Source organism: Podarcis cretensis (assembly GCF_951804945.1).
Source record: "Podarcis cretensis genome assembly, chromosome: 16".
Taxonomy (NCBI): Eukaryota; Metazoa; Chordata; class Lepidosauria; order Squamata; family Lacertidae; genus Podarcis; species Podarcis cretensis.
In genome coordinates this window covers 25,431,622-25,455,933 of record NC_137186.1, presented here as the reverse complement: position 1 = coordinate 25,455,933, position 24,312 = coordinate 25,431,622, and the positions used below count along the sequence as shown (strand labels likewise).

Sequence of the window (24,312 nt, the reverse complement as noted above, 5' to 3'; positions counted from 1 at the left end):
TCACAGAGACGGCCAGGAACAAAGGAGCCCCAAATAACCTTGTGACCTAGCTGATGATATATTACTACCTTCCCATGATTTACCTCAGATAATAATCTGAAATAATGCAATGCTCTTGGTTGGAACGTGTCTTCAGATAACGGGTACAAAGATCGTAACAGCCTAAGCTGGCACCTGTCTGAACACGACTCTTCTCCTTTTTTTAAAAAAAGAAACAAAAGTCCTAACTCCTCACTGAAAGAAACCTCACACAAGTTTTCAAAGTGAAGTTTGCCCATAGTGATTTTGCATCAAGATATATGCTTAGGCTATAGAATACCGGAGTGTGAAAAAGGAGGGATCAAGCTCTGTATATGAACTTCTTTTTGCAGGATCTGAGTTAATTCGACCATTTTCAGATGTAACTATTTCATTTCTCCCTCTCAAAAAAAAAAAAATGCTGGAAATCTCCCTTTCTTGTTTAAAAGCATTTATAAGCTGCTTAATATATTTGGGGGAGAAAAATATTAAGCCCTGTGTGCAACATAAAAGCAAACATTATTGTTAAAACAAAAATGTAACATAAAACCAATAAAACAGTAATATGATAACATAACAAATAAAACAGGAATTCCGGGTGATTCAGGCACATAAATCAGAGTCTGAATTTATGGATCAGGGAAAGCCTGGATTAATCACTGATGGGCTGCATATTCATTTGAAGTACGGTACTCTGATTGTAAAATTGGGCACACTGTACATTTAAAACACATTCGAAGCATAATATTCTTTCCCTCAAAGAATTCTGGGCACTGTAGTTGAGCCCTCATAGAGTTACAATTCCCAGCAACCTTTAACAAACTACTACACCCAGAATACTTTGAGGGGAGTTTGTGCTTCAGGTATGCTTTAAAGGTATAGTGGGTAAGCAGCTTAAGAACCTTCCAAGTATTTTTTTAATCCAAAACTGTGCAAGGCTGCTTGCTGTGTCATAAACCCAAGGCAGCATGTTTTCTCTGTTATCTATTGTCCCCATATTTATGATTGGATGGGCCCGTGGCTGAGAAAGAGAGGCTTACAACAGCCCTTCAATGTAGTCCAGTGTTAAAAGTGCAAGTTGGTGGTGGAGCTGAGGTAGATTTGGGTTTTCAGACAAACATCCACCTCATGTTGCAGGAAAAGGCCCACTCACTTAAATGCAAGCAGCTGGATACAAAAGCCTTCAATGGACTTGCATGAAGGCGACTGCCACTTGGACATGTTTAAAAACCAGTTAGGGGAAAAAGCAGGGATCTTTGCTGCTACAGTTTAGGAACCTAGGAAGCTGCCTTCTACTGAACCAGACCATTGGTTCCTGTAGCTCAGTATTGTCTGCACTGGCTGGCAGCAGCTCTTCAGGGAAAATGCCCAGCCCTCTCTGGAGACGCCACTGGGGATTGAACCTGCATGCACACAAGAACCGAAAGTTAAGCCCTGGGTGTCAGTCTACATTTTTTCCTATCTCTAGGCACCCGACTTTATGTCACAGGAAGCCTATCTATTTATAGGCCTCTATCATAGTCATCCAATCCCCCAGCATGCGCCGCATCCCCCAGGCCGGCTTCCTAGACCTAGGGACTTGCTTAAGGCCCCCCTAAAGGTGCCCTAATCTATGCCTGCTCGAAACCTTTGCTGCTCGGAGAGCTTCCGGCGTGGCGACTGAAACGAAGCGACTTCATAATCCGCTTCGCTTGGCCGGTGACACGCCGCCGGGTGGGCGTAAGTAACTCCAGGACGTAGGCTCCCGGTCAGGCAGCCGCGTGGACACCCTGAGAAGGAGGAGCGATGACGCATTTAGTGGGCGGAGCCCCTTCGGCCAGCCTGCGAGAGTCGCCACGTGAGTGTCGGCGGTGCAGCAGGAGCGGCGACAGCGATGGGCGGCGTGGAGAAAAAGAAGGTACCGCGTGGCTTAAGGCAGGCCCAGCCTGCTCACCGCGTTGCTCTCATGAGGGGATACCGCTTGCTTTCCCATGTAGCGGGAAACACGTTACTTCCGGAACTGGCTACCTAATACACGGCGGCTTGCGGGGTTTCTGGTGAAGCAGGGCCGTAGCATGCAGAAGGTCCCAGGTTCGGGTTCAGAGAATAGGATTGGGAGAAACCCTGCCAGTTCGTGTAGACGCTTCAGGGCTAGGTGGGCCAGTGGCCAGACTCGGGATGTGTTAGCTTCTTATGTTCCCGTGTCCTGGGGCAGGAGTAGCCGAAGGGATGCTCTCGAGATGCTGGACTTCCAACTCGTGTCACCCTCCTCTGTTGGCCACTCTAGTTGGAAGTGCCATGGGGTATCTGCATGTAGAAGGTCTGAGGCTTATTCCCCAGCATCTCCAGGTGTGGCAGCGAATGTCCCTTGCCTGAAACCCTAAAGAGCAGCTGCCAGTCAGTGTAGACCAGCCTTTTTCATCCTTGGATCCCCATATGTTATTGGACACTACAATTCCCATCATCCCTGGCTGCTGGCCCTTCTGACTGGGGATGATGGGAATTGTAGTTCAAAAACGAAGATCATGGCCACTGGTCCCATCACCTCCTGGCAAATAGAAGGGGAAGAAATGGAGGCAGTGAGAGATTTTACTTTCTTGGGCTCCATGATCACTGCAGATGGTGACAGCAGCCACAAAATTAAAAGGTGCCTGCTTCTTGGGAGAAAAGCAATGGCAAACCTAGAGAGCATCTTAAAAAGCAGAGACATCACCTTGCTGACAAAGGTCCATATAGTTAAAGCTATGGTTTTCCCAGTAGTGATGTGTGGAAGTGAGAGCTGACCATAAAGAAGGCTGATCGCCGAAGAATTGATGCTTTTGAATTATGGTGCTGGAGGAGACTCTTGAGAGTCCCATGGACTGCAAGAAGATCAAACGCATCCATTCTTAAAGAAATCAGCCCTGAGAGCTCACTGGAAGGACAGATCCTGAAGCTGAGACTCCAATACTTTGGCCATCTCATGAGAAGAGAAGACTCCCTGGAAAATACCCTGATGTTGGGAAAGATCACAAGGAGAAGGGGACGACAGAGGACGAGATCCTTGGACAGTGTTCTCGAAGCTACCAGCATGAGTTTGACCAAACTGCGGGAGGCAGTGGAAGACAGGAGTGCCTGGCGTGCTCTGGTCCATGGGGTCATGAAGAGTCGGACACAACTAAACAACAACAACATCTGGGGCCCAAGGTTGAGAAAGGCTGGTGCAGACAAATAGTGAATTAGATGGTATAAGGCAGCTTCCATAACTCATTGATTGAGCATCTGCTTCGTATGCAGAAGGCATATGTCAATCCTTGGCATTTCAGGGCTGGGATGGACTCATTGCCTGAAACCCTGGAGAGCTCCTGCCCTTCAGTGCCAAAAATACTGAGCTAGATGAACCAGCAGTCTGACTCTGCTTAAGGTAGATTCCTATGTTCCTGTCTTAGCTGTTTACTATCTAGGCATGAAGGCAGCACTGTAGGATCACCTGCTTTTGAATTAATACTCTTAATTTCTCACTGTGAGCCTAACTCATGGAAGGACATATATTAAGTGTTGTCTCTCTTTTCATCCCAAAGTACGAGAGGGGTTCTGCCACCAACTATATTACCAGGAACAAAGCCCGGAAGAAGTTGCAGCTGAGCCTTGCAGACTTCAGGTAAGGAAAGGAGTCATCACTTACTGTGGCCTCTTGATACATGTGTGTCTTGAGTATTGAAGTGCTGCCTGGCAGGGGTGTAGTTGGTCTCTGCCTACACACGTCACAATCTCTGTTTGCGTCTCTCTCATGGCTACTCACCACAATAACTCTGCTCTTCTTCCGCAGTCTGAGGAGAGAGTGCTCTGGTGCTCGAGTTCTGCTAGTGAGCTTCCTTTGGGGGCATCTGGGTGGCCACAGAGAGAACAGGAGGCTGGACTGGATGGGCCATTGGCCTGATCCAGCAGGCCTTTCTTAGAGTCTTACATCAGTTAGGGCCAGTGGGTTGGTGGTGGAGTCATAGCAGACCCTGTCGCACTGACTTCTTGGCTTTGGGTTTTGGTGGTGTTGGCAGCAGTATCCTGTCGGAAGCACAAGGGCAGAACCATTCAGTTAATAACCTAAGGGTTAATTCTGTTTACAGTTAGTTAGAGAGTGGTGGTGTTGCCCAGCAGCCAATCAGATTGGCATGATCCTTGCCAGGAGAGCTCACGTTCTGACTGGCTGTGTAGTTTCAGTCGAAGTTTTACTCTTTATCTTTAGTTGCTGAATACCTGCTATGAACAAGGCTCTGTTTATGTCTCCAAGTTATACACAGTTTTTGTTCAGTTTACCCAATCAAGTATTATCACTTTCACTTCTCTCTGGTCTCAGTCTGCATTATTTAGGTGACTGCTAACAGTTCCGACCTGTGATAGCTTCACAGTGAATAGCATTGTGCGTTATGTTGCCTTAACTTGGCCAACAGGAAACTGACAAGACATCTGTTCTCTTCCCCACCCCCCTACCCTTTCCAGGCGACTCTGCATCCTAAAAGGGATTTACCCTCATGAGCCCAAACATAAGAAGAAGGTGAACAAAGGATCTACGGCTGCCAGGACTTTCTACCTCCTGAAAGACATAAAATTTCTCCTACATGAGCCCATTGTCAACAAGTTCCGGGAATATAAGGTATTGTGATCCCAGGGGATCCTGCAGCCAATCACAAGCATTAGATTTAATATCACCACCTGCAACAGTTTTAGAGAGCTGACTTTGGAGATGGATTAGAGGAAGGGAGTTACCATTTCCTTTTAAGAGCTGCAGTCCATTTTGTACCCCCTGCTCAGCAATTTGGGTTTTATAGAAAATTTTGAACTGCAAAGAAAAAATTTCTGTTTCAGAATTTCCTGGCTAACCCACATCACTAAACAGCAGAAGAAAAAGGCATTGAGGCAAACTAAAACTACTGTTTCTGAAAGAGTAGCTTCCTTAGTGGACTTAAGTATCAGGAAATATCCTGAGTGATTTAATTCTGTTTATTTATTTTGCTTGTAGCAAGTAAACAAAGTTTGAAAATTTTGAAACTGCCAAATGTGCCTGATACTTTATTTGAAGTTGGGATTCAATCATTTCTTGTTTCAAATGAACTTCTGCAACTAAATATTTTCCATGGAAAAAAGAAAGCACTGAAACATCTCACATCACTGCCTTTTCTTTAATGACTTGATCCTGAGCCTGGTTGCTAATGAGATGCATTACGTGATAGAATATCAACTCCCTCAAATGAAATCAAACTTGTATTTGTCCGGTGTAAAGTTTATCAGCCATTAGTGTTTCTGGCAGAAAAACTAATGTCAGCATGTGTCACCCACGAAGAGATTGGGTGCTGCTGTCTCCTAGCTGCAGAAGCGAGAGGGGGGGGGACTTAAGATACAACTGGCGCTCACTGTCTGCACTTTCTGGAAACAATTGAAGACATTTTGTTCTGATCAGATTTTCCCAGCTGCATAAAGTGTCCACTTGTTAAGGTTTTAGTTTTGTTTTAAATGTTTTTGTTGCTTCTGTGTTTTTAATTATCTCACTTGTAAATTGCCTTGAGATGCTGGTTAAGGAGGTGATTATTAAATCTGTAGCGATGAGGATGATAGTGTAATGTTGGTGGACAGCAGACTAAGTCAGGGAGTTCTAGACTGGGCAGCCAGCAGCTGGCAAGGGCACCTGTGTCTGAAACCTTTCTTCTCTGCAAGGTGTTTGTCCGCAAATTGCGCAAAGCATACGGGAAGAGCCAATGGAACACTGTGGAGCGGCTGAAGGACAACAAACCTGGATATAGGTTGGACCACATTGTCAAGGAAAGGTAAGAGATGGGAGGCCCAAGGGAGAACCTTGCAGAGAAACCACAATGGGGATCCAAGTAACTGGGCACAGGAGGGTCAGGGGATGGGAGTGCAGTTCCCTCTGGCCAAAGAGGCACCAGTACCAGGAGCTCATCCTGTGGATGTGCCACTGGGGCTGGCCCCACATGCAATTCCCCTTCTGATCCAGCATCCTCAATTTCGTCCCCAGCAGAAGGGGGATCCGATCCCATGGGGACAGGGCAAGCTGACTATAGTCCATTTGTTTATAAAGCACTCTGGGATGATTAAGGCTGTGTGCATTACATGGTCTTGTTCTTCACCTCCCCCTTGCAGGTACCCGACCTTCATCGATGCCTTGCGGGACCTTGACGACGCTCTTTCCATGTGCTTCCTCTTCGCCACCTTCCCGCGTACTGGCAAGTGCCACGTTCAGACGATCCAGCTGTGCCGCCGCCTCACCGTGGAGTTTCTCAACTACGTCATCTGCTCGCGCTCTCTGCGCAAGGTGAGCTGGGTGAGAGGGTATGAGAAGTTACGGATCCAGGAAAGGGTTGGCTTTATTTCAGATAGATCAACACACATCAAGCTGGGTAACCTTAGAGAGAAGGGTCTTCAGCATCCTGGTCCCTCTAGATGTTTTTGTCGGAACCTGCGATCGGCCGAGCTCCTCCGGAATCGCCTCCGACGTGATTAACGACCTGAGCCTTTGATAAGGCTCCAGGCACATTCCCCATTACGCAGAGAATCAAAGCAGCATGCGGAAGTGATGAGATTTATGGCTACATTGCTATGCTTTATTACTAACTACGCAGACAGAAAACACATCCTCTCTGTGTGAAAGCAGAGAGCAGCTGAACAAACAAAGGAATGGGAAACCAGTAACATCACATCCGTCTCCTGTCTTCCATGAGACTTCCAACAGTCTGGAATCACAGGAATGTAAACAGAGTCCTGTGACTCCAAGCACTGCACAGTGGCAAACAGAAACTAACAGTTTTTGCCCGCTTGGGCTGTGCTTGCTGGTGCTGATGAGAATTACTGCCTGCAACATCTGGCTGGCTTAAGCGCTCCATCGCTGCCTTGACCAACCTGGTGCCCACCAGAAGTTTTAGACTACAGCTCCCATCAGCATCAGCAAGTGTGACTGTGTGATGCTGAGGCTTCTTGGGAGCACAGCCATGCTGGCAGAGCTTGATAATTCCCTTTTAATGTCGATTCTTCCTCTGGTGGGGCAAGGGGGAGAGAGGAAGCATTGATTTCTCTGGGCCAGGAAATCTAGAGTTTGGAAAAGTAACCAGTGCTTCAGCAATGCAGTAACTCAGCCTGGGGGGCGCTTTGTATAGGAACTGTAGGCTCCACTTTTTTCTTGCTCAAGTGCTGATCCTGGCAGGAGTTTCTGTGTGCTTCCTCCTCCTCCCAAGTAAACCCAGGTGCAGCTAGCTGGAGATGGAGTGTTAGGGAGCAGTCTGAGAGACAGCCAGGAAACCAGGCACCCGGTGTAGGGACCTCCAGTTCCTGGAACAAAGATATCTGGCTTTTGTTGCTTCCCAGGGTCACAGGCAGTGCCTTGTAGGGTTCTGCCCCTCCTCCTGCAGAGACTGCAGGTTTGAGGTCCGGGCAGGGCTGAACCCTGACGGACTGATGGGGGTCATAGTCCAGAACATCTGGAGGCTACTAATTTGAGGAAGGCAATATCAGAGAAGTGGCCGGCCTTTTTTCACCTGCACTGGACTTCTCTGTTGTGTTCTGTGTTGATTCTCCAGCTGAAACCACCCTCTGTCCTCCCCTTGCCAGGTGTTCCTGTCCATCAAAGGCATCTACTACCAGGCGGAGGTGATGGGGCAGCTTGTCACCTGGATAACACCCTACGCCTTTTCCCACAATGTGAGTACTGGGGCAAGATTTCCTGGGATAATTTTGTTAATCTCATTTTCATTCCCTGCAAAACAAAGGCACTAACTCCTTCGGTATCATGGGATGAGAGGGCCATAGCTCACTGGCAGAGCACCTGCTTTGCATCCAGAAGATCCCTGGTTCATTCCCCAAAAGCATCTCCAAGTAGGGCTGGAAATGCCGCCTTCTTGAAAGCCAAGAGAGCAGCTGTCAGTCAGTATGGGCTGTATTAAGCTAGATGGACCAAGGACCATACTCAGAATAGGGCAGCTTCCTATGATAAATCTTTCAATTTTGGTGGCTTCCCCCCCCCCATTTTTAAGTTCCATACTATATCTTTCTTAACATATTTTTTGCACTTATTTCTCTCTCCCTTTATTTTTTTCTGTTTCATCACTTTATTTTCTATAATTGAAATTATTTTAATAAAACATTATTGATAATATTTTATAGCAAAATAATCTCACGAAAATTTATCAGCAACAACACTGGCATCATTTCCCTTTGTTAGGCTGCCTTGGACACTTTGACTTCAAGGTGACCTTTAAAGTCTTTAATATTAATCAAGTCCAGGAAAATCTCATCGCCCATCGCAAATGATCAGATCAGTACATTATTTTGTTTTCGGTACATTTTATTTTATTGCTCTGACTAAGTGGATGGTGCAAATAAAGATTCTTCTTATCTGATCGCAAATGATAGGCAGCAAGCTTGTGATTTGCGCAAGGAGTGCCAGGCTTCCTAAACAATGGTTCAAGGTTTCAGACAGCATTCCCCATTTTGGTGCCCTCCAGATTCTACAGATCCCATCAACCCCAGCCAGCATGCAAGCTGAGCATATTCTGTCAGCTTAAGTTGCCATTCTTCTTTGGTTCTCCCTCCCAATTTCTCCATGCTGTGCATAATTTTATAAACTCCTGTCATGTTTGCCTCTTGCTTTCCTTTTCTCTAAACCAAAAATCCCCAAACGCTGCTGCCACCTTCCTCCCTGTGGCTGATTATTTTGCTTGCCCTTTTCTGCAATCTCCTTTTTGAGGTGAGGCCACCAGAACCCTCCAATCAATGGCGCCCTGGCTGTGCCTTGGCCCACCTCGTCGTCTCCATTGGCCGCCCAAAGGGAACTAGGAGACTGTTACCTGGTCCTTGACTCCTTTTGCCCACGGTGCACGTTGACCTCTTGTCCTTGGTTATCCAGCTGAGCTTCCCTTGGGTCGAAGAATCATTAACTTTATAAAATGGGCACTGCAGAAGTGACCTTAATTAACGATTTAAACCCCCCCCCCCGGAACACCGCTCAGCTGGTGGGCAGCCAGTTATTTGGACACATTTGGCCCTGTCCGTTGGCTTGCATAACTTAAATCTGTTGCTTTTCCCATCAGGCCAGGCCTTAATGCACCTTGCAGATATAATAGCAACATATAGAACCACGCCTTGTTAAAGGGGGTCGTTTGGATAACAGGTGCTGCTGTTGGCAAGCAGGCAGAAGGGGGATAAAGCAAATAATTTAATTAGACAGTGCCTATATGATATCAAGCGATAGAATAATCTGGCCACAATCAGGAAATTTTGTCCATGGTGTGATTATTTCCCGTCACTGCCTCCTGCAGGAGTACGTTCTGTATCTCTGCATAGAGCTATGAAAGTGAAGATGTTACTACAGTGGTACCTCTGGTTGCGAACGGGATCCATTCCGGAGGCCCGTTCGCAACATGAACAGAGCGCAACCCGCAGCGCTTTGGCGCATGCGTGTGACATCGTTTCGTGCTTTGGTGCATGCGCGAGTGGCGAAACCCGGAAGTAACCCTTTCCGATACTTCCGGGTCGTCACGGGACGTAACCTGAAAGAATGGAACATGAATTAAACGGAACATGAGATATGTCTGTAGAGAAAACTTCCACATGGAAGTAGAACTGGGTTTTTGAAAGGGGTATGTGTGTGTGTTACAGCGGCTTAATCGGCACCCCTCTTTCCTCCCAGCACCCGACAGACGTGGACTACAGAGTCATGGCCACCTTCACGGAGTTCTACACCACTCTCGTGGGCTTCATTAATTTCCGCCTCTACCAGTCCATCAACTTGCACTACCCTCCAAAGGTGAGGAATTCACTGTGTAGAATTGAGAAAAACAACTGGAGGGCAGGGGAAATCCCTGGGACTTGAGACTCAAGCTGGTGTATGTGGCTCTCCCTCTCCCAATTTATCCTTGCAAGAACGCTGTGAAGTAGATTAGGCTGAGAGAGGCAGTGACTTGGCCAAGGTGACCCAGTGAGCTTCGTGCCCAATTGCCAGCTTAGTGCGGTAAGGTTTTTATTCTTTCATTAACCAAAATATTTATATCAAGTAGGCCGCAAGAGTACTTTGACATGGAACCTGTGGGCCATGCACTGCTTTGTCAAGTGGAGGGGGTGGGGGCGGGCGAGTTAGGCCAAAATTTGAAGCAGCCTTCCCAGAGGTGGCTAAGTGAGGCTCTGGGCTTTGGGAAGGAGGCAGAAGGCTCAGGCAGGGTCCTAGAGCCCTCGCACCTCCTCCCAAAGCTTGGAAAGTGCTACCTAGGCTTTGGGAAGGAGGTGAGGGCTCTAGGGCCCTGTCAGAGCCCTCATGCCTCCTTCCCAAAGTCCAGCATCTTGCTTACTTGGCTTTGGGAAGGCAGTGCAGGGGCATCAAATTTTAATTCGGCCGACATCACGTTGGACCACCTTGATTTTAAAGCAGCAGACCTGTCACTTAAAAGGAATGACAACAAACTTGAAAAATGAACTGGTCACAGAAGGGATGGGGAGGGAGAAAGATCAGGCAATTTTGAGGGTCATGCTGGGTGCCACTCAGGGAAAGGCCCTGTCCCACATCCCAGCAGACCAAAATTTGTTGTGTGTGTGTGTGAGAGAGAGAGGGGGGGGGAGATGGCTCACCACCATGGCTGGGCAGGCTCAAGGAGGGTTACAGGCAGAAAAGCCCTGAAGATGGACTTGCGGCTGCCAGCCAGCAGGAATGTTCTCTTGTTAAACTGATTCTGAGGAAGGAGGCCATCTCTGCATCTGTGTGTCTTTCAGATTGAAGGCCAGTCCCTGTCAGAGCTGACGCCAGAGGATGGGGAGGTGTACGCCTTGGACTCTGAGAGCTACCTGGAGGTGAGTGGGCAGGAGTACCAAAGAATCAGCTGTCTGGGCCTTGGATGGGGAACAGTAGTCTGGATGGAGGGCAAATGCGGGCCTCCAGGATACGCTCCACCTTGGCCCTTGAGACGCTCTCCAGTCCACACACAACAGCCCCACTTCATTCCCCCCTAGAGTGTGTTTTGTTTGCCTGGGATGCGTCCTTGAACTCCGACCATGCCTCTCACTTGCCTGCAAAGAGGATACAGAGTGCTTGTGTGTAGAAACCAACCTTCTGAGCCAGGTTATCTTCAGCCTTTTCAGACCCAGGACCCCCTTTTAAACCAGCCATGCATCTGGGGACTTGTTTCTTAACCATTTAATAATAACAACAGTAACTTTTTATTATTTACAACCTGCCCATCTGGCTGGGTTGCCTCAGCCACTCTGGGCAGCTTCCAGCGCATATTAAAACATTTTAAAAAGTAAAAAATGAAAAACTTTCCAATACAGGGAACCCTTTGCAATATATTTGCATGACGGCAGGGCTCCTGTTGCGACCCACCTTGGATCAGGCCACGACCCATTAGTGGGTCCTAACCCACCAATTGAAGACCAGTGTTTTCATTCATTGCCCACCCCCCGCCCCTGGTTACCTCTGGCCCCACCAACCGCAGGCCTTTAGTTCCCCTGGCGTTGTGCAGTGTCACAAGTGCACACAAAGGGTAGGAACCTTCTTTCTATCCTGAGGGCGACACTCCCTTGTGGGTAACCTTCCAGGGGCCAAACATTAGTGGTGGGCGGGGCCAGAGGCAGAAGTGGGTGGGGCAATGGGTGCCTTTTTTGACCCTTGCACGGTGGGCTACATTCCAGCCATCCAAAAGTCGGAGGCCCATCCAGGCAAATGCATAAGAGGTGTTATCGCAGTTCAGGGCATATGGAACAGGGTCAGGCCTGGAGAGAGTTCCGGATAGGTGTTGAGTGAAGTTTTTAGTGTTTGATGTCGTATTGTGTTTTTACTATTTGTTAGAGGCTGTGCAGAGTGCCAGGGGCAACCCAGTCAGATGGACGGCATATAAATAGATGATGATGATTGATTACTACTACTACTACTACTATTTCCTCAGAACCTGTGATTTCCTGGCCCTGTTGGCCACTCTCCAATTCTACTTTACGTCCTGCCCCAAATGATTGTTCCAACCACCTCTGCTTCTGTTTCATCTGCACCCGGTGACACAATTAAGTACAGTGGTACCTTGGGTTAAGAACTTAATTCATTCTGGAGGTCCGTTATTAACCTGAAACTGTTCTTAACCTGAGGTACCATTTTAGCTAATGGGGCCTTCCGCTGCCACTGCCGCCACACGATTTCTGTTCTCATCCTGAAGCAAAGTTCTTAACCTGAGGTACTATTTCTGGGTTAGCGGAGTCTGTAAACCGAAGCGTCTCTAACCTGAAGCGTCGGTAACCCGAGGTACCACTGTATCTGTTAATTGCTGGACATCTTTTTCCCCTCAGAAACTGTCGGCTCTCAGCGCCAGCCTGGCCCGAGTGGTGGCACCCGACCCGGAGGACGAGGCAGTTGTGGATGAGTTCCCCATGGAGGAAGTAAGTTCTTGCCCGGAGCTCTAGAGTAGGGGGGGGCCTCCGCAGATCCACCCCTCCCACCAAAAAAACTGACCACATGTAACTGTGGCCTGCTGGGAATGGGGCACTGGTCCTTTGCCCACAAACAGTGAAGCCATGCAGCATAAGCCGCTGCTCCAGCCCATTGCAGAGGGGCTGGGAGGGCAAGGCCAGAAGTCGGAGGGGCTTCTCTTGGACTGTAGCTTTCCTTAGCCGTGGTGGTGGGTACCTGAGATGGGAGAGCTCGCCTGAGCTCGCCTCAAGTTAACAAAGAAGTCACCCAAGATCTTCCTAACCTGATGACCCCAGATGCTTTGTGCTCTAACTCCCAAGGCTGATGGGAGTTATAGTCCAAAAACGTATGGAGGGCATTGAGTGTGGGAAGCTTGGCCTAGAAGGGATCTCACTGTGCCTTTCTCCCCCACTACACCAGGAGAGTGCAGAGCAAGAGGAGGCCCGGAAAAAGGAGCAGGAGGCCCTGGAGAAGCAGAAGAGGCTCTTTGAAGGCCTTCGCTTCTTCCTCAACAGGGAGGTGCCCAGGGAGCCTCTGGCTTTCATCATCCGGTATGTAGCACGGTCGCTCTGCCTTGGGCTTTTGGCTCTGGGGATTTTGCCAGGTGCATCCCAGGCCTTGGTAGTTTGGCTGGATTTTGGTGGCCCTATTGGGGTGGGAAGAGGAGGGGAGTCTACATGCAAGGACCCCAAACCCTGGCCTCATTCCAGGCTTAAGGGCTAAGACTGCAGCCCTAGCCCCACTTACCTGGAGGTAACCCCCATTGAGTTATTCCAATTTATTTGTTTTATTGCCTGCCCTTCAACCAAAAGTCCCAGGGCAGGTCGCATCAATTTAAAACGCGACCTTTAAAAGGAGTTTAAAACAAATCGTGATCACAGAAATAAAGGGGGTCCTAAAAGCACACAACTCCAGTGTCAAAGGCCAGGGTAAAGAGATAGATTTTATGCATGCAGCTAAGCCTGTACATTCAAGGTGCCAGCTGTACCTTTGTCAGGAAGGAGTTCCATAACTTGGGGACTGCCACAGAAAATGCCCTTTCCCATGCCAACTTCACCCCAGCTTCTGAGAGTGGGTGAACTGCCAAGAGGGCCTGCTCTGCTGATCTTAACACCCAAGGAAGCCTATAGGGAAGGAGGCAGCCTTTCTGATATTTGGGGCCTTAGGCATTTAGGGCTTTAAAGAAGTAATAATAATAAGACACGGGACATGGGTGGTGCTCTGGTCTAAACCACTGAGCCTTTTGGGCTTGCTGGTCAGAAGGTGGGCAGTTCGAATCCCTACGACAGGGTGAGCTCCCGTTGCTCGGTCCCAGCTCCTGCCAACCTAGCAGTTCGAAAGCACGTCAAAGTGCAAGTAGATAAATAGGTACCACTCCGGCGGAAAGGTAAACGGCGTTTCCGTGCGCTTCTCTGGTTTCGGTGTTCCGTTACGCCAGAAACAGCTTAATCATGCTGGCCACATGACCCAGAAAAACTGTCTGTGGACAAACACTGGCTCCCTTGGTCTGTAAAGCGAGATGAGAACCGCAACCCAAGAGTCATCTGCGACTGGACTTAACTGTTAGGGGTCCTTTACCTTTTTTTAAATAATAATAATAATTATTATAATTATAATTTTATTATTTTATGTGCCACCCATCTGACTGGGTTGCCAGAGCCACTCTGGGCTGCTCCCAACAAAGTATTATAAACACAATATAACATCAACCATTAAAATCTTACCTGAACAGGGCTGCCTTCAGATGTCTTCTAAAAGTCAAATCGTTGTTTATCTCCTTGACATCTGATGGGAGGGCACCACTACTGAGAAGGCCCTCCGCCTGGTTCCCCGTAGCTTCACGTCTCACACTGAGGGAACCGCCAGAAGGCCCTCGGAACTGGACCTCAGTTGAATTGTGTACAGAAACAGACTGGCAACTAATTCAGTAGGACTGAGCAGTCATGTTTGGGTTTGTGCTGTAGGGTTTGGTCTTTCTGTTTGATTGGTTCAAGAGGGTGTGTGTCATTGTCCCCTTTCTGGCAGGTGCTTTGGGGGCCAAGTGTCCTGGGACAAGTCTGTTTGCATTGGCGCTACCTATGACGTGACAGACCCAACCATCACCCATCAAATCGTCGACCGGCCTAGTCTGGAAAAGCAAGTGATAGGCAGGTGAGTGCAGCAGTCTCTTGGTCGGGACTACAACTCCCATTGGCCCCAGGCAGCATGTCCTCCTGCCTGGGATGATGGGAACTGTAGTCTGACAACATCTGGAGAGCCTCAGGTTGGTTTGGGATAAAGGCTTGGAGGTTCAAAGCGAGATCACGGGTCTCAGATTCCCCCCATCTACCCGGTTCTAGATCACTTGTCCATTCTGGTTCTCGAGAGACTTGGCTTGTGTTTCCCCCAGGTATTACATCCAGCCACAGTGGGTCTTTGATTCAGTCAACGCCAAGCTGTGCCTTCCGGTGGCAGATTACTTCCTCGGCGTACTGCTGCCTCCTCACCTCTCCCCGTTCGTGACTGAGAAGGAAGGGGACTACATCCCACCAGAGAAGCTGAAGCTGCTAGCCTTGCAGAGAGGCGACGAGCCAGGTAACGCGATGCTCCGTTAACCGTGGACCATGGTTCTTCAGACTTGGGTCCCCTGCCATTGTTTTGCTTTTTTTCAAAAAATTATTTTTATTACGTTTCCCATTTTAACTATCAAATCAAATCACATTGAATGTTCCAAATTATACAAATACATATCAGATAGTCCAAATATTCTGCCTAAATTATAATTTTTTTGTTGGGACCTCCCATGCTTCAAGTTCGGGGGGGGGGGCTCTGATCTGCCTTTAATAGTCTTTCCAATAGTTCCTTTAAATCTTCCTGTTGTTAACCTTCCTTCTTTCATGGCCTCTGAGTTGTTTCCAAAAGCAAGTTGAAATAAGCAATGATGTGTTTCTGTGTGAATTTTATGTGTATGACTCTCCGCTGTTGTCGCAGTATCTCCTCACACACTGGTGTTTATGCCGAATCAATCCAAAAGTCATTTCGCTGCTGGCAGACGCCATCTTCTCTCAGTTCCGATGAAATCAAATCTAGGCATTTGCTCATTAATTTTCCCAGACCGGTTGCATCAAACATTAGCCTTTCCAGGGGAGATTTACCAAATTGGACTTGAAATACAGCTATAATGACATATTAAGAGCTCACCTCCCCCTATGACTATTTATAATGCTGCAGCTCGGTCTTATTACATAATGGCAGATTCCCAATCAACATTATAAGAACCCGCCCAAAATTTTTTGAAGTCTCTCCAGTGGCTAACGATTGTTAGACTGCAACTCCCATTATCCCCAGTTGCTTAGTCAGTGTTATGGGGTGGGGAACAGTTTCACAACATCTGAGAATCCCCCAAGCTTGAAAATCAGTGCTATAAATCGGACCCTTGTTGGTTGCTGCCCCCACTGGGGGCTGCCTGATTGGCATTGACCCCCTGACAGGGCCTTTTCATTGGTAGTTCCCTAGTTGTGGAATTCCCTCCCTAGTGAGACACACCTATCGTCATCATTATTAACTTTCAGGAGGAATTTGAAAGCATTTCTCTTTCCCCATAAATTTGGTGGCTGAAGAATACTGTTCCTGCGGTCTAAATCACTGAGCCTCTTGGGCTTGCTGTTTGGTAAGTCAGCAGTTCGAATCCCTGCAATAGAGTGAGCTCTTGTTGCTCTATCTTCCAACCTAGCAGTTCAAAAGCACACCAGTGCAAGTAGATAAATAGGTATTGCTGCGTCGGGAAGGTAAATGGCGTAGCTATAGCTCTGGTTTTCATCACAGTGTCTCGTTGTGCCAGAAGTGGTTTAGTGATGCTGGCCATATGACCTGGAAAGCTGTGGACAAATGCCGGCTCCCTCAGCCTGAAAGCGAGATGAGCGCTGCAACCCCATAATCACCTTTGACCGGACTGATATGTATACAAATACATATCAGATAGTCCAAATATTCTGCCTAAATTATAATTTTTTTGTTGGGACTTCCCATGCTTCAAGTTCGGGGGGGGGCTCTGATCTGCCTTTAATAGTCTTTCCAATAGTTCCTTTAAATCATCCTGTTGTTAACCTTCCTTCTTTCATGGCCTCTGAGTTGTTTCCACAAGCAAGTTGAAATAAGCAATGATGTGTTTCTGTGTGAATTTTATGTGTATGACTCTCCGCTGTTGCCGCAGTATCTCCTCACACACTGGTGTTTATGCCGAATCAATCCAAAAGTCATAGGTGGAAGTGTGAATGAGCCCAGAGTGCCTTTATCTACTTCAATCCAGGGGTCCTTTTCTTCTTCTTCTTCTTCTTTTCTCCTTTTCTTTTCTTTTCTTTTCTTTTTATACTGTTCCTGCCAACCCCAAAATCACTGGCTAGGAGGATGTTTTTGCGTATAACTGCTTTCAGGTGTTTTTAATTGCAATCAGTTTTTAGAATTTTAAAATCCCTTTTGGAACGTTTTTGCTTTGCTTTTGAATTGTGGGTCTGTTGGCTTCCCTGGACACTTTTGAGAGGAAGGTTGGGATATAAATTCAGTAAATAAATAAAAATAGTGTGGACAAAAACAGTGCCGTCCACATGCTTCCTGACTACAGCTCCCATCATTTTATTTTAAGTAATAAAATTTTTTTGAGTGTAAGAAACCTCTGATAGGAGGTTTACAAAACAACATTTAAAAGAATGTTTAAAATATCATTTTTTTAATAACTGGGTATCTATGCATACTCAAAAGATTTAGAATCTACAGCAGCTAAAAAGAAATAGAACAGAAGGGAAGTGTTTAATGGTTGATGTTTAGTATTTTGTTGGGAGCCACCCAGAGTGCCTGGGTTAATCTAGTCAGATGGGTGGCATATAAATAATAAAAGAAGTTGTTGTTACTAGTCAATATTTCACATGTCTGGCTTCTCCTAAACAAAAATGTTTTTTAAAGCAGGCACCAAAGAGTCGAGGAAAGGGAAGGCTCCTGCCTGATGTCAATTAGGCAGGGAGTTCCAAAGCTCAGGTGCTGCCACACTAAAATACTGATTTCTTACAACTGTAGAATGAGTGTTGGTTCTGCAGATTGAACCGGTTGATTGGGCACCTATGGGGTCAGGCAACCCCTCAAGAAACTGGTCCCTAACCATTGACCATGCTGGCTGGGGCTGATGGGAGCTGAGGTCCACCAATATCTGGAGGGTGCTCTCTAGGCCAAGGTTCAAGATCCTTGGAATTGTCTGTCGACTCCTATTCTGATGTGTTCCGTTCAGTGAATGTTGAGGGGCTTTCCTCTCGCAAGCCTGCCTTACCTGTGTGGCGCTCACGAAAGTTAACACGAGGTGGTTCCTTCCTGTAGGAGAAGAGAGCGGATCGGAAGAACAGGAAGAGAGTGACAATGCCACAGAAGACTCGGAGGACGAGGACGAGGATTCGGAGAAAGAAGACGAGGGGAAGCTGAAGAAGATGGAAGCGCAGAGGACCCAGAGCAAGGTGCGTGGGGAGAGAGGCACAATTGTTTCCTGAAAGTTTTGCCTGCCTCCGGGTTGCCCTTTTGAGTTTGTGATTTCCTCCTCCTCCTCCCACAGGCCCTCCCGGTGAAGGTGACGGCAGGTAAAGTCCTGAGAGAGGACAAGCAGCGGCTGGCGCAAGAGGAGCAGAGCGAGGAGAAGCGCTTGGCCATCATGATGATGAAGAAGCGGGAGAAGTACCTATACCAAAAGATCATGTTTGGGAAGAGGCGCAAGATCCGAGAGGTATTGTCACAATGGGCCGCTCCTTCCTGTCCTGGGCTTGAGCTCTCTTGCTGTGCTGGGCCTAGGAAAAGGTTGTGGGTGTGTCCTACAAAGTTGTCCTGTTAGATTTCCCACTTGCACCATGGGACTTCCTCTCCCCACCACGTGCCCCTCGAATCTGGGGGTTCCCCCGACCTCTCTGGAGCAGCTTTGCGAGGGGAGTAACACAGGGCAAAGGAAGGCAGAGGAAGTCATGTTGTGCAGTCCTTAGGACCATAGGATGCTGCCGAATCTGACCATTGGTTCTTCCTTCCTCCTCCTCCTCCTTATTTATACCCTGCCCATCTGACTGGGTTCCCCAAGCCACACTGGGTGGCTCAACAACAGAATAATAATAATAATATGATAAAACATCAAGCGTTAAAAACTTCCATGAACAGGGAAGCCTTCAGATAGTTGCTTATTTCCTTCAGATAGTTGCTTATTTCCTTGACATTTGATGGAAGGGCGCTCCACAGGGCGGGCACCACTACCGAGTAGGCCCTCTCCCTGGTTCCCTGTAACATCATTTCTCACAGTAAGGGAATCGCCAGAGGGCCCTCAGCGCTGGACCTCAGAGTCCGGGCCGAACGATGGGGGTGGAGACGCTCCTTCAGTTATACAGGGCCGAGGCCATTTAGGGCTGTAAAGGTCAGCACCAACACTTTGAATTGTGCTCGGAAATGTACTGGGAGCCAATGTAGGTCTTTCAGGACCGGTATAATAGGGTCTCGGTGGCCACTCCCGGTCACCAGTCTAGCTGTCGCATTCTGGATTAGTTGTAGTTTCCAAGTCACTTTCAAAGGTAGCCCCACGTAGAGCACATTGCAGTATTGTCTACACCAGCAGCAAATGGGTCTCCTAAGCCCTACCTGGAGATGCTGGTGGAATGAACCCGAGATCTTTTGAATGCAAAGAACATACTCTACCACCGCACAATAGCCCTTCCCTAAAATGAAGTAAGGTTCCGGTCCTCAAGTTACAAATTAAAGACTGATTTAAATAGGGAAATAGGAAGCTGCTGTATACTGAGTCAGAACATGGGCCCATGTTGCTCAGTATTGTTGGCACTTGTGGGCAGCATGTCTTCAAGGGTTCAGACAGAATCTTCCACAGTACTACCTGGAGATTTCTGGGGTTGAACCTGGGACCTTTTTGTGTGCAAAGCAGATACCCTGTTACTGAGCTATAGCACAAACAGGATTACAGCAATTTGTTGGATTCAGTCCAAGATTTCCCCTCTTTCTTCAAGTGTGTCTACAGACATTAGCACAGGAGTAGCCAAGATGGTGACCTCCATATGTTGTTGGACTGCTATCAGCCCCACCATGGCCAATAGACAGGGATGATGGGAGTTGTAGTCAAGCAACATCCAGAAAGGCACTGTATTGGCTGCAACCGCATTAACGATGCTCAACTCTAGGCTGTAAAAAGCTAACCCTCGTTTCCACACATAAAGCTCTTGCAAGGCACAGGAGGAAGACAGGCTGGGTTTATTTTATTTTTCTAGATCATTTTTAAACTTACAAAAGAGGTAGTCACTAGCGTTTATTGTTACAGTGGTGCCTCGCAAGACGAAATTAATTCGTTCCGCGAGTTGCTTCGCCTTGCGATTTTTTCATCTTGCGGAGCGCGGATTCCCCGGGTATTAACGGCTTTAAGAAAAAGGAAGCAAACCCGCAAGACGTTTTCATCTTGCAAAGCAAGCCCATAGGGAAATTCTTGCGAAGCAACTCAAGAAACGAAAAACCCTTTCGTCTTGCGCGTTTTTCGTCTAGCGAGGCATTCGTCTTGCGGGGCACCACTGTAATTTCAAGTTATAAATAGTATCGTCAAATCCAAGATTACCATTCCAGAGTAGCCTCTTTGTTGTGATCTTCTTATGACAACTCACCCCCCCCCCGCCTTCCTTAAACATTACAAAATAAACATTGAACTCTGCTGCAGCAATATCCTGTGAGTCACACATCCAGCACCAGCATTGCAGGAAGAGAAGCTGCTTGTATGTGTGCAGGGCCACATTGTCCTCTGCTTCTGCCAATGTGCCTTTGTGGGTACAGTGGTACCTCGGGTTACATACACTTCAGGTTACATACGCTTCAGGTTACAGCCTCTGCTAACCCAGAAATAGTGCTTCAGGTTAAGAACTTTGCTTCAGGATGAGAACAGAAATCGTGTTCCGGCGGCGTGGCAGCAGCGGGAGGCCCCATTAGCTAAAGTGGTGCTTCAGGTTAAGAACAGTTTCAGGTTCGAATTAAGTACTTAACCCGAGGTACCACTGTATTAGCTGAGGCATTCTTAGCTCTCCCTCTGCAACGTCTGGCATTCAATAGAGCAGGCATAGAAAACCTTTGGCCTGCCAGAGGTTATTGAACTACAACTCCTGTTAGCCCCAGCAAGCGCAACCAATGACCAGGAATGATGGGAATTGTAGTCCAACAGCAACTGGAGGACCAAATATTCCCCACACAGGCAGTGAAGTGATGGAAAGTTGGTGCTCACTATACAAAACTTTCCTGATCTTAAGTTTGTGGAGTGTGCCACATACTTTTCTTTCTTTAGATTGGCTTTATTGAAATATTTTCATGGCTAACAGTGCTCCATATCTTGTTTCTAGTTCATAGAGTCTTTTTCACAGTCAGTTATATTTGGTGTGAGTCATTGCTATCGTAGGCATTGTGAGTTTTGGGGGTGGGGAGACAGGCGGGGGAGAGAAGGAGGTAGTTTTGTTTCTTTCTGTTGCATAGTGTGTGTAAGGAGTTTTGTTTCAGCATCACGTGGATAGTTTCGTTATCTATTCATATATTTGTTTTCTTTGGCGGTGCAGCAGGTTGGGGAGCCCAGAGCTTGGTTGTTTGCATTTGATTAAGTAGCAGTGAGTTTTGTTTGATTGTGGGACAACTTCAGAAGAAACACGCTTTAATCCAGACTTGACCAATCTGTTGCCTTCCAGATGTTTTGGACTACAACTCCCATCACGACTGCTGGCCGGGGCTGATGGGATCTGTAGTCCAAGACATCTGGAAAGCACTAGGTTGGCCAAGGTTTCTTTATTTTGTCTGATGCTGAAAATTCAAGCATTGACCTAACATGTCACGTGGGGGGGGGAGAAAGGGGGGACTTGAGCAAGAGTGTATGGGGTCAATATAGGGCTGCTTTTGGAGAGCAGATTCATTGGTTCAATCCAAGCATTCGAGTGCACAGCACCCATACTAACAGAGGACGATGGCCTGCAAAGGGGTGTTTGCTCAATGAAATTGCTCGTGATATATACAGAGGCTGCCCATCAGTGCCTCCTATATTAGCTGGGAAAGATATCAGAATTTCACAATGCACAAAAGACCGTTTGTGGTTGCTGCTCAGTTTCTGTTTGCACTGACTTGGCATCTGCTGTGCTGAATGCACCTCTTTAAACATGCCCACATTTCACTGGGTGTCAGAATTGGACACGCTCCCTCCCTTCCATTTTGAACAGTGGAGAGCTGCAAATAGCTTCTCTCTGAGCCAGTGCAGGGGTGGCCGATGTAGGTGACTTCCCCTCACATAGAGGAATGGGTGGCCGTGCTCATGGCATTTGGTTTTCCTGTCTCTTTTCTTGCCTTTCTAGATGTGGCAGCCATTTTATCTTACACTACACCCCCCCACACACACACACATTAGCCTTTTTGTGACTGGCACCCACAGCCCTTTCCCAAAATTCCAAATGGGCCCACTGACCCAAAAAGGTTGGCAGCCCCTGCTGTATATACCACATGTTTCAAAAAAAAGTTGGATTTTTGAGACATGAACTAATGCATTTTGTTTTTTCCTCCCCTCTCAGGCTAACAAACTAGCAGAGAAACGAAAAGCTCACGACGCGGTAGTGAAATCGGAGAAAAAGAAAATGAAGAAAGCACAATGAGAGTAACAGAGGCCTATCATCCCAGCCTGTCCCTTCTCACACAGGCCTACAAGATGGGCACTTTGGGCCTTTCAGCTGTTGGTGGGATGCCTCAGAATTCTGGCTTCTTCCCCTGAATCCATTTTCACCAAGGTGGACTCTTGTGGGATGATTGGGCCTAGTAGTACCTTGGGCTTCAAGGGGGAGAAGGTCTGCTTTATTTAAAAACACATCTGAATTCTCCTCAGTTCCCATCAGGGTTTCCTCGTTGTATGATGGTTGCTGTCATGCATCAGATTCGCCAGTCAGGACAGGCTTTCTAGGCTTTGATAGAAACAAAAAACACATGAGGCCACCTCTCCCCACTGGTAAATATGTGGGGTAACTGAGAGAGTGTGAATAAGGCTCCCCACGCACACTTCCTGTGACTTTTCGTGAGAAAAAGTCTCTCTGGCTATTTTGGCACAGGGAATAAGTAGGCCTGAGATCTGCAAGACCACAACAGAGTCCACCCCTTAATTTTAAACGTCACTTTCTTCCAGTTGGTGAGCATATGGGAAGGAGCTTGTGGTCTTTCCAGAGGGCAGAATTGCCTCTGAACTGTTGCTGTGCTTTGTAAAGAAACCTATTTACACTGTCGATGCAAGGGCTCATGTTGAACAGTCCTGTCTTGGTAAACGGAACAGCTTGGGGATTTTAGGGGCAATGGGGTGTGTACCCATCCTCCCCCCGCCGCCTTGCTTTTGTCTTCTTTGATTCTGATGCTTCCCCATAGCACCCATTCATAGCCTGGACAGCTAAATAACGCATCTGGACCCTGAGCCTCTTCCGCATTTTGTATTACAATTTCAAATCGCAGAATAATTTACGTTCTCTTTTATTAAACTGAGCTTTGAAACGAATTTCAGCAGTCTTCTTCCTCCTCCTCCTTCTCACAAACATCATTGAATTTATTACCTGTCATTCACCAGCAAGTCCCAGGGTGGGTTGCAATAATCCAACTTAAAAGCAGTTAGAACCAGTTGCAATCACAGTCCAGTTGGCAGAGCATGAGGCTCTTAATCCCAGGGTCGTGGGTTCAAATCCGGTTCAGACAAGATTCCTGTATTGCAGGGGGTTGTACTAGATGACCTTTAAGGTCACTTCCAATTCTATGGTTCGGTGAATAGGGTGGGCTCTGACAACACACATCTCGGGTTGTGTAAAGAGGCCAGGGTAAAGACAGTGCACCACAGAGCAGATGTGTCTTACAGCTTGCCTTTTGCCTGCCTCTTCCCCATGCCTGCCCACCACCCACAAAGGTCAACTTTTGTGCCGCCTCCCTGCAAATGGCTTATTACCAGAGTAAATAATCTATGCTTATATCCCGTCCTTTTTCCTCTAAGAAGCTTAAGGTGGCAAACAAACATGGTTCTACTCCTTCCCATTTTATCCTTGCAACAACCCTGCGAGGTCGGTTAGGATTAGAGATGATAGGACATTGCAGAAAAGGGACATGGGAAGCTGCCTTATACTGAGTCGGATGGTTGGACTGTCTAGCTCAGTGTCGTCTGCACTAACCAGCAGTGTGTCTCCAGGGTTTCAGGCACAGCGGGAGACAAAGGATTAAAGGTGAGACCTTCAGTCATGCAAACTGGATGCTTTACTGTGTTTGTACCATAGGAACAGAGGAAGCTGCCCTGAATAGCTCAGCTGGTTAGAGCACGGTACTGATAACACCAAGGTTGCAGGTTCGATCCCCATACGGGACAGCTACGTATTCCTGCATTGCAGGGAGTTAGACTAGATGACTCACAGGGTCCCTTCAAACATTGAGATTCTGTGACCACGTTTATCCCATTGGTCCATCTAGCTCTGTATTGTCAATACTTGACTGGCAGGAATTCAGACAGGCCCTACCTGGAGGTGCCAATAATTAAACCATGGACCTTCAGGCAAAGCAGGTCCTATGTCCTTGAACTATGGCCCTCAAGGTAGAAACAGTCCTGTTACTTGCTTTGTGTTGCTGCCACGTTGATTCTTTTTTTTGCAGAATCAGGATCCTGGCACCTTTGATAAGAGGGGAAAGAGGAGGAGCAAAACAAGGTGTTTCAACAGATAATTAATAGAACACAAGTGAGGCAAGTCCAGTTTAACAATGACAAGAATCTAGTTTTTAGCAGACGCAGTCAGATACGTGAGGCATGTCTTGCAAGGTGGCGTGTGGCCAGATGGCAGCAAGGTGAAAGCCTACACCAATCTACTCCCCCTGCA

The 24,312-nt window shown here is 47.4% G+C and overlaps 1 protein-coding gene across 2 annotated transcripts; it reads left to right on the top strand.

Moving 5' to 3' along the window:
- The first annotated feature begins 1,782 nt into the window (after window positions 1–1,782).
- PES1 (pescadillo ribosomal biogenesis factor 1) lies at window positions 1,783–22,961 on the top strand. 2 transcript variants are annotated; one of them, XM_079956795.1, is made up of 15 exons: window positions 1,783–1,915; window positions 3,558–3,637; window positions 4,474–4,627; window positions 5,686–5,795; window positions 6,130–6,301; window positions 7,591–7,680; window positions 9,668–9,784; window positions 10,741–10,818; window positions 12,301–12,390; window positions 12,842–12,972; window positions 14,447–14,572; window positions 14,811–14,995; window positions 17,768–17,898; window positions 17,994–18,161; window positions 22,000–22,961. In XM_079956795.1, the coding sequence occupies exons 1-15, from the start codon at window positions 1,892–1,894 to the stop codon at window positions 22,078–22,080; spliced, it is 1,737 nt and encodes a 578-aa protein (XP_079812921.1). In that variant the 5' UTR covers window positions 1,783–1,891; the 3' UTR covers window positions 22,081–22,961. The 2 variants fall into 2 exon arrangements, with proteins under 2 accessions (XP_079812921.1, XP_079812920.1); XM_079956794.1 differs by having other exon boundaries at window positions 1,784–1,915; window positions 17,765–17,898.
- Window positions 22,962–24,312: the final 1,351 nt, after the last annotated feature.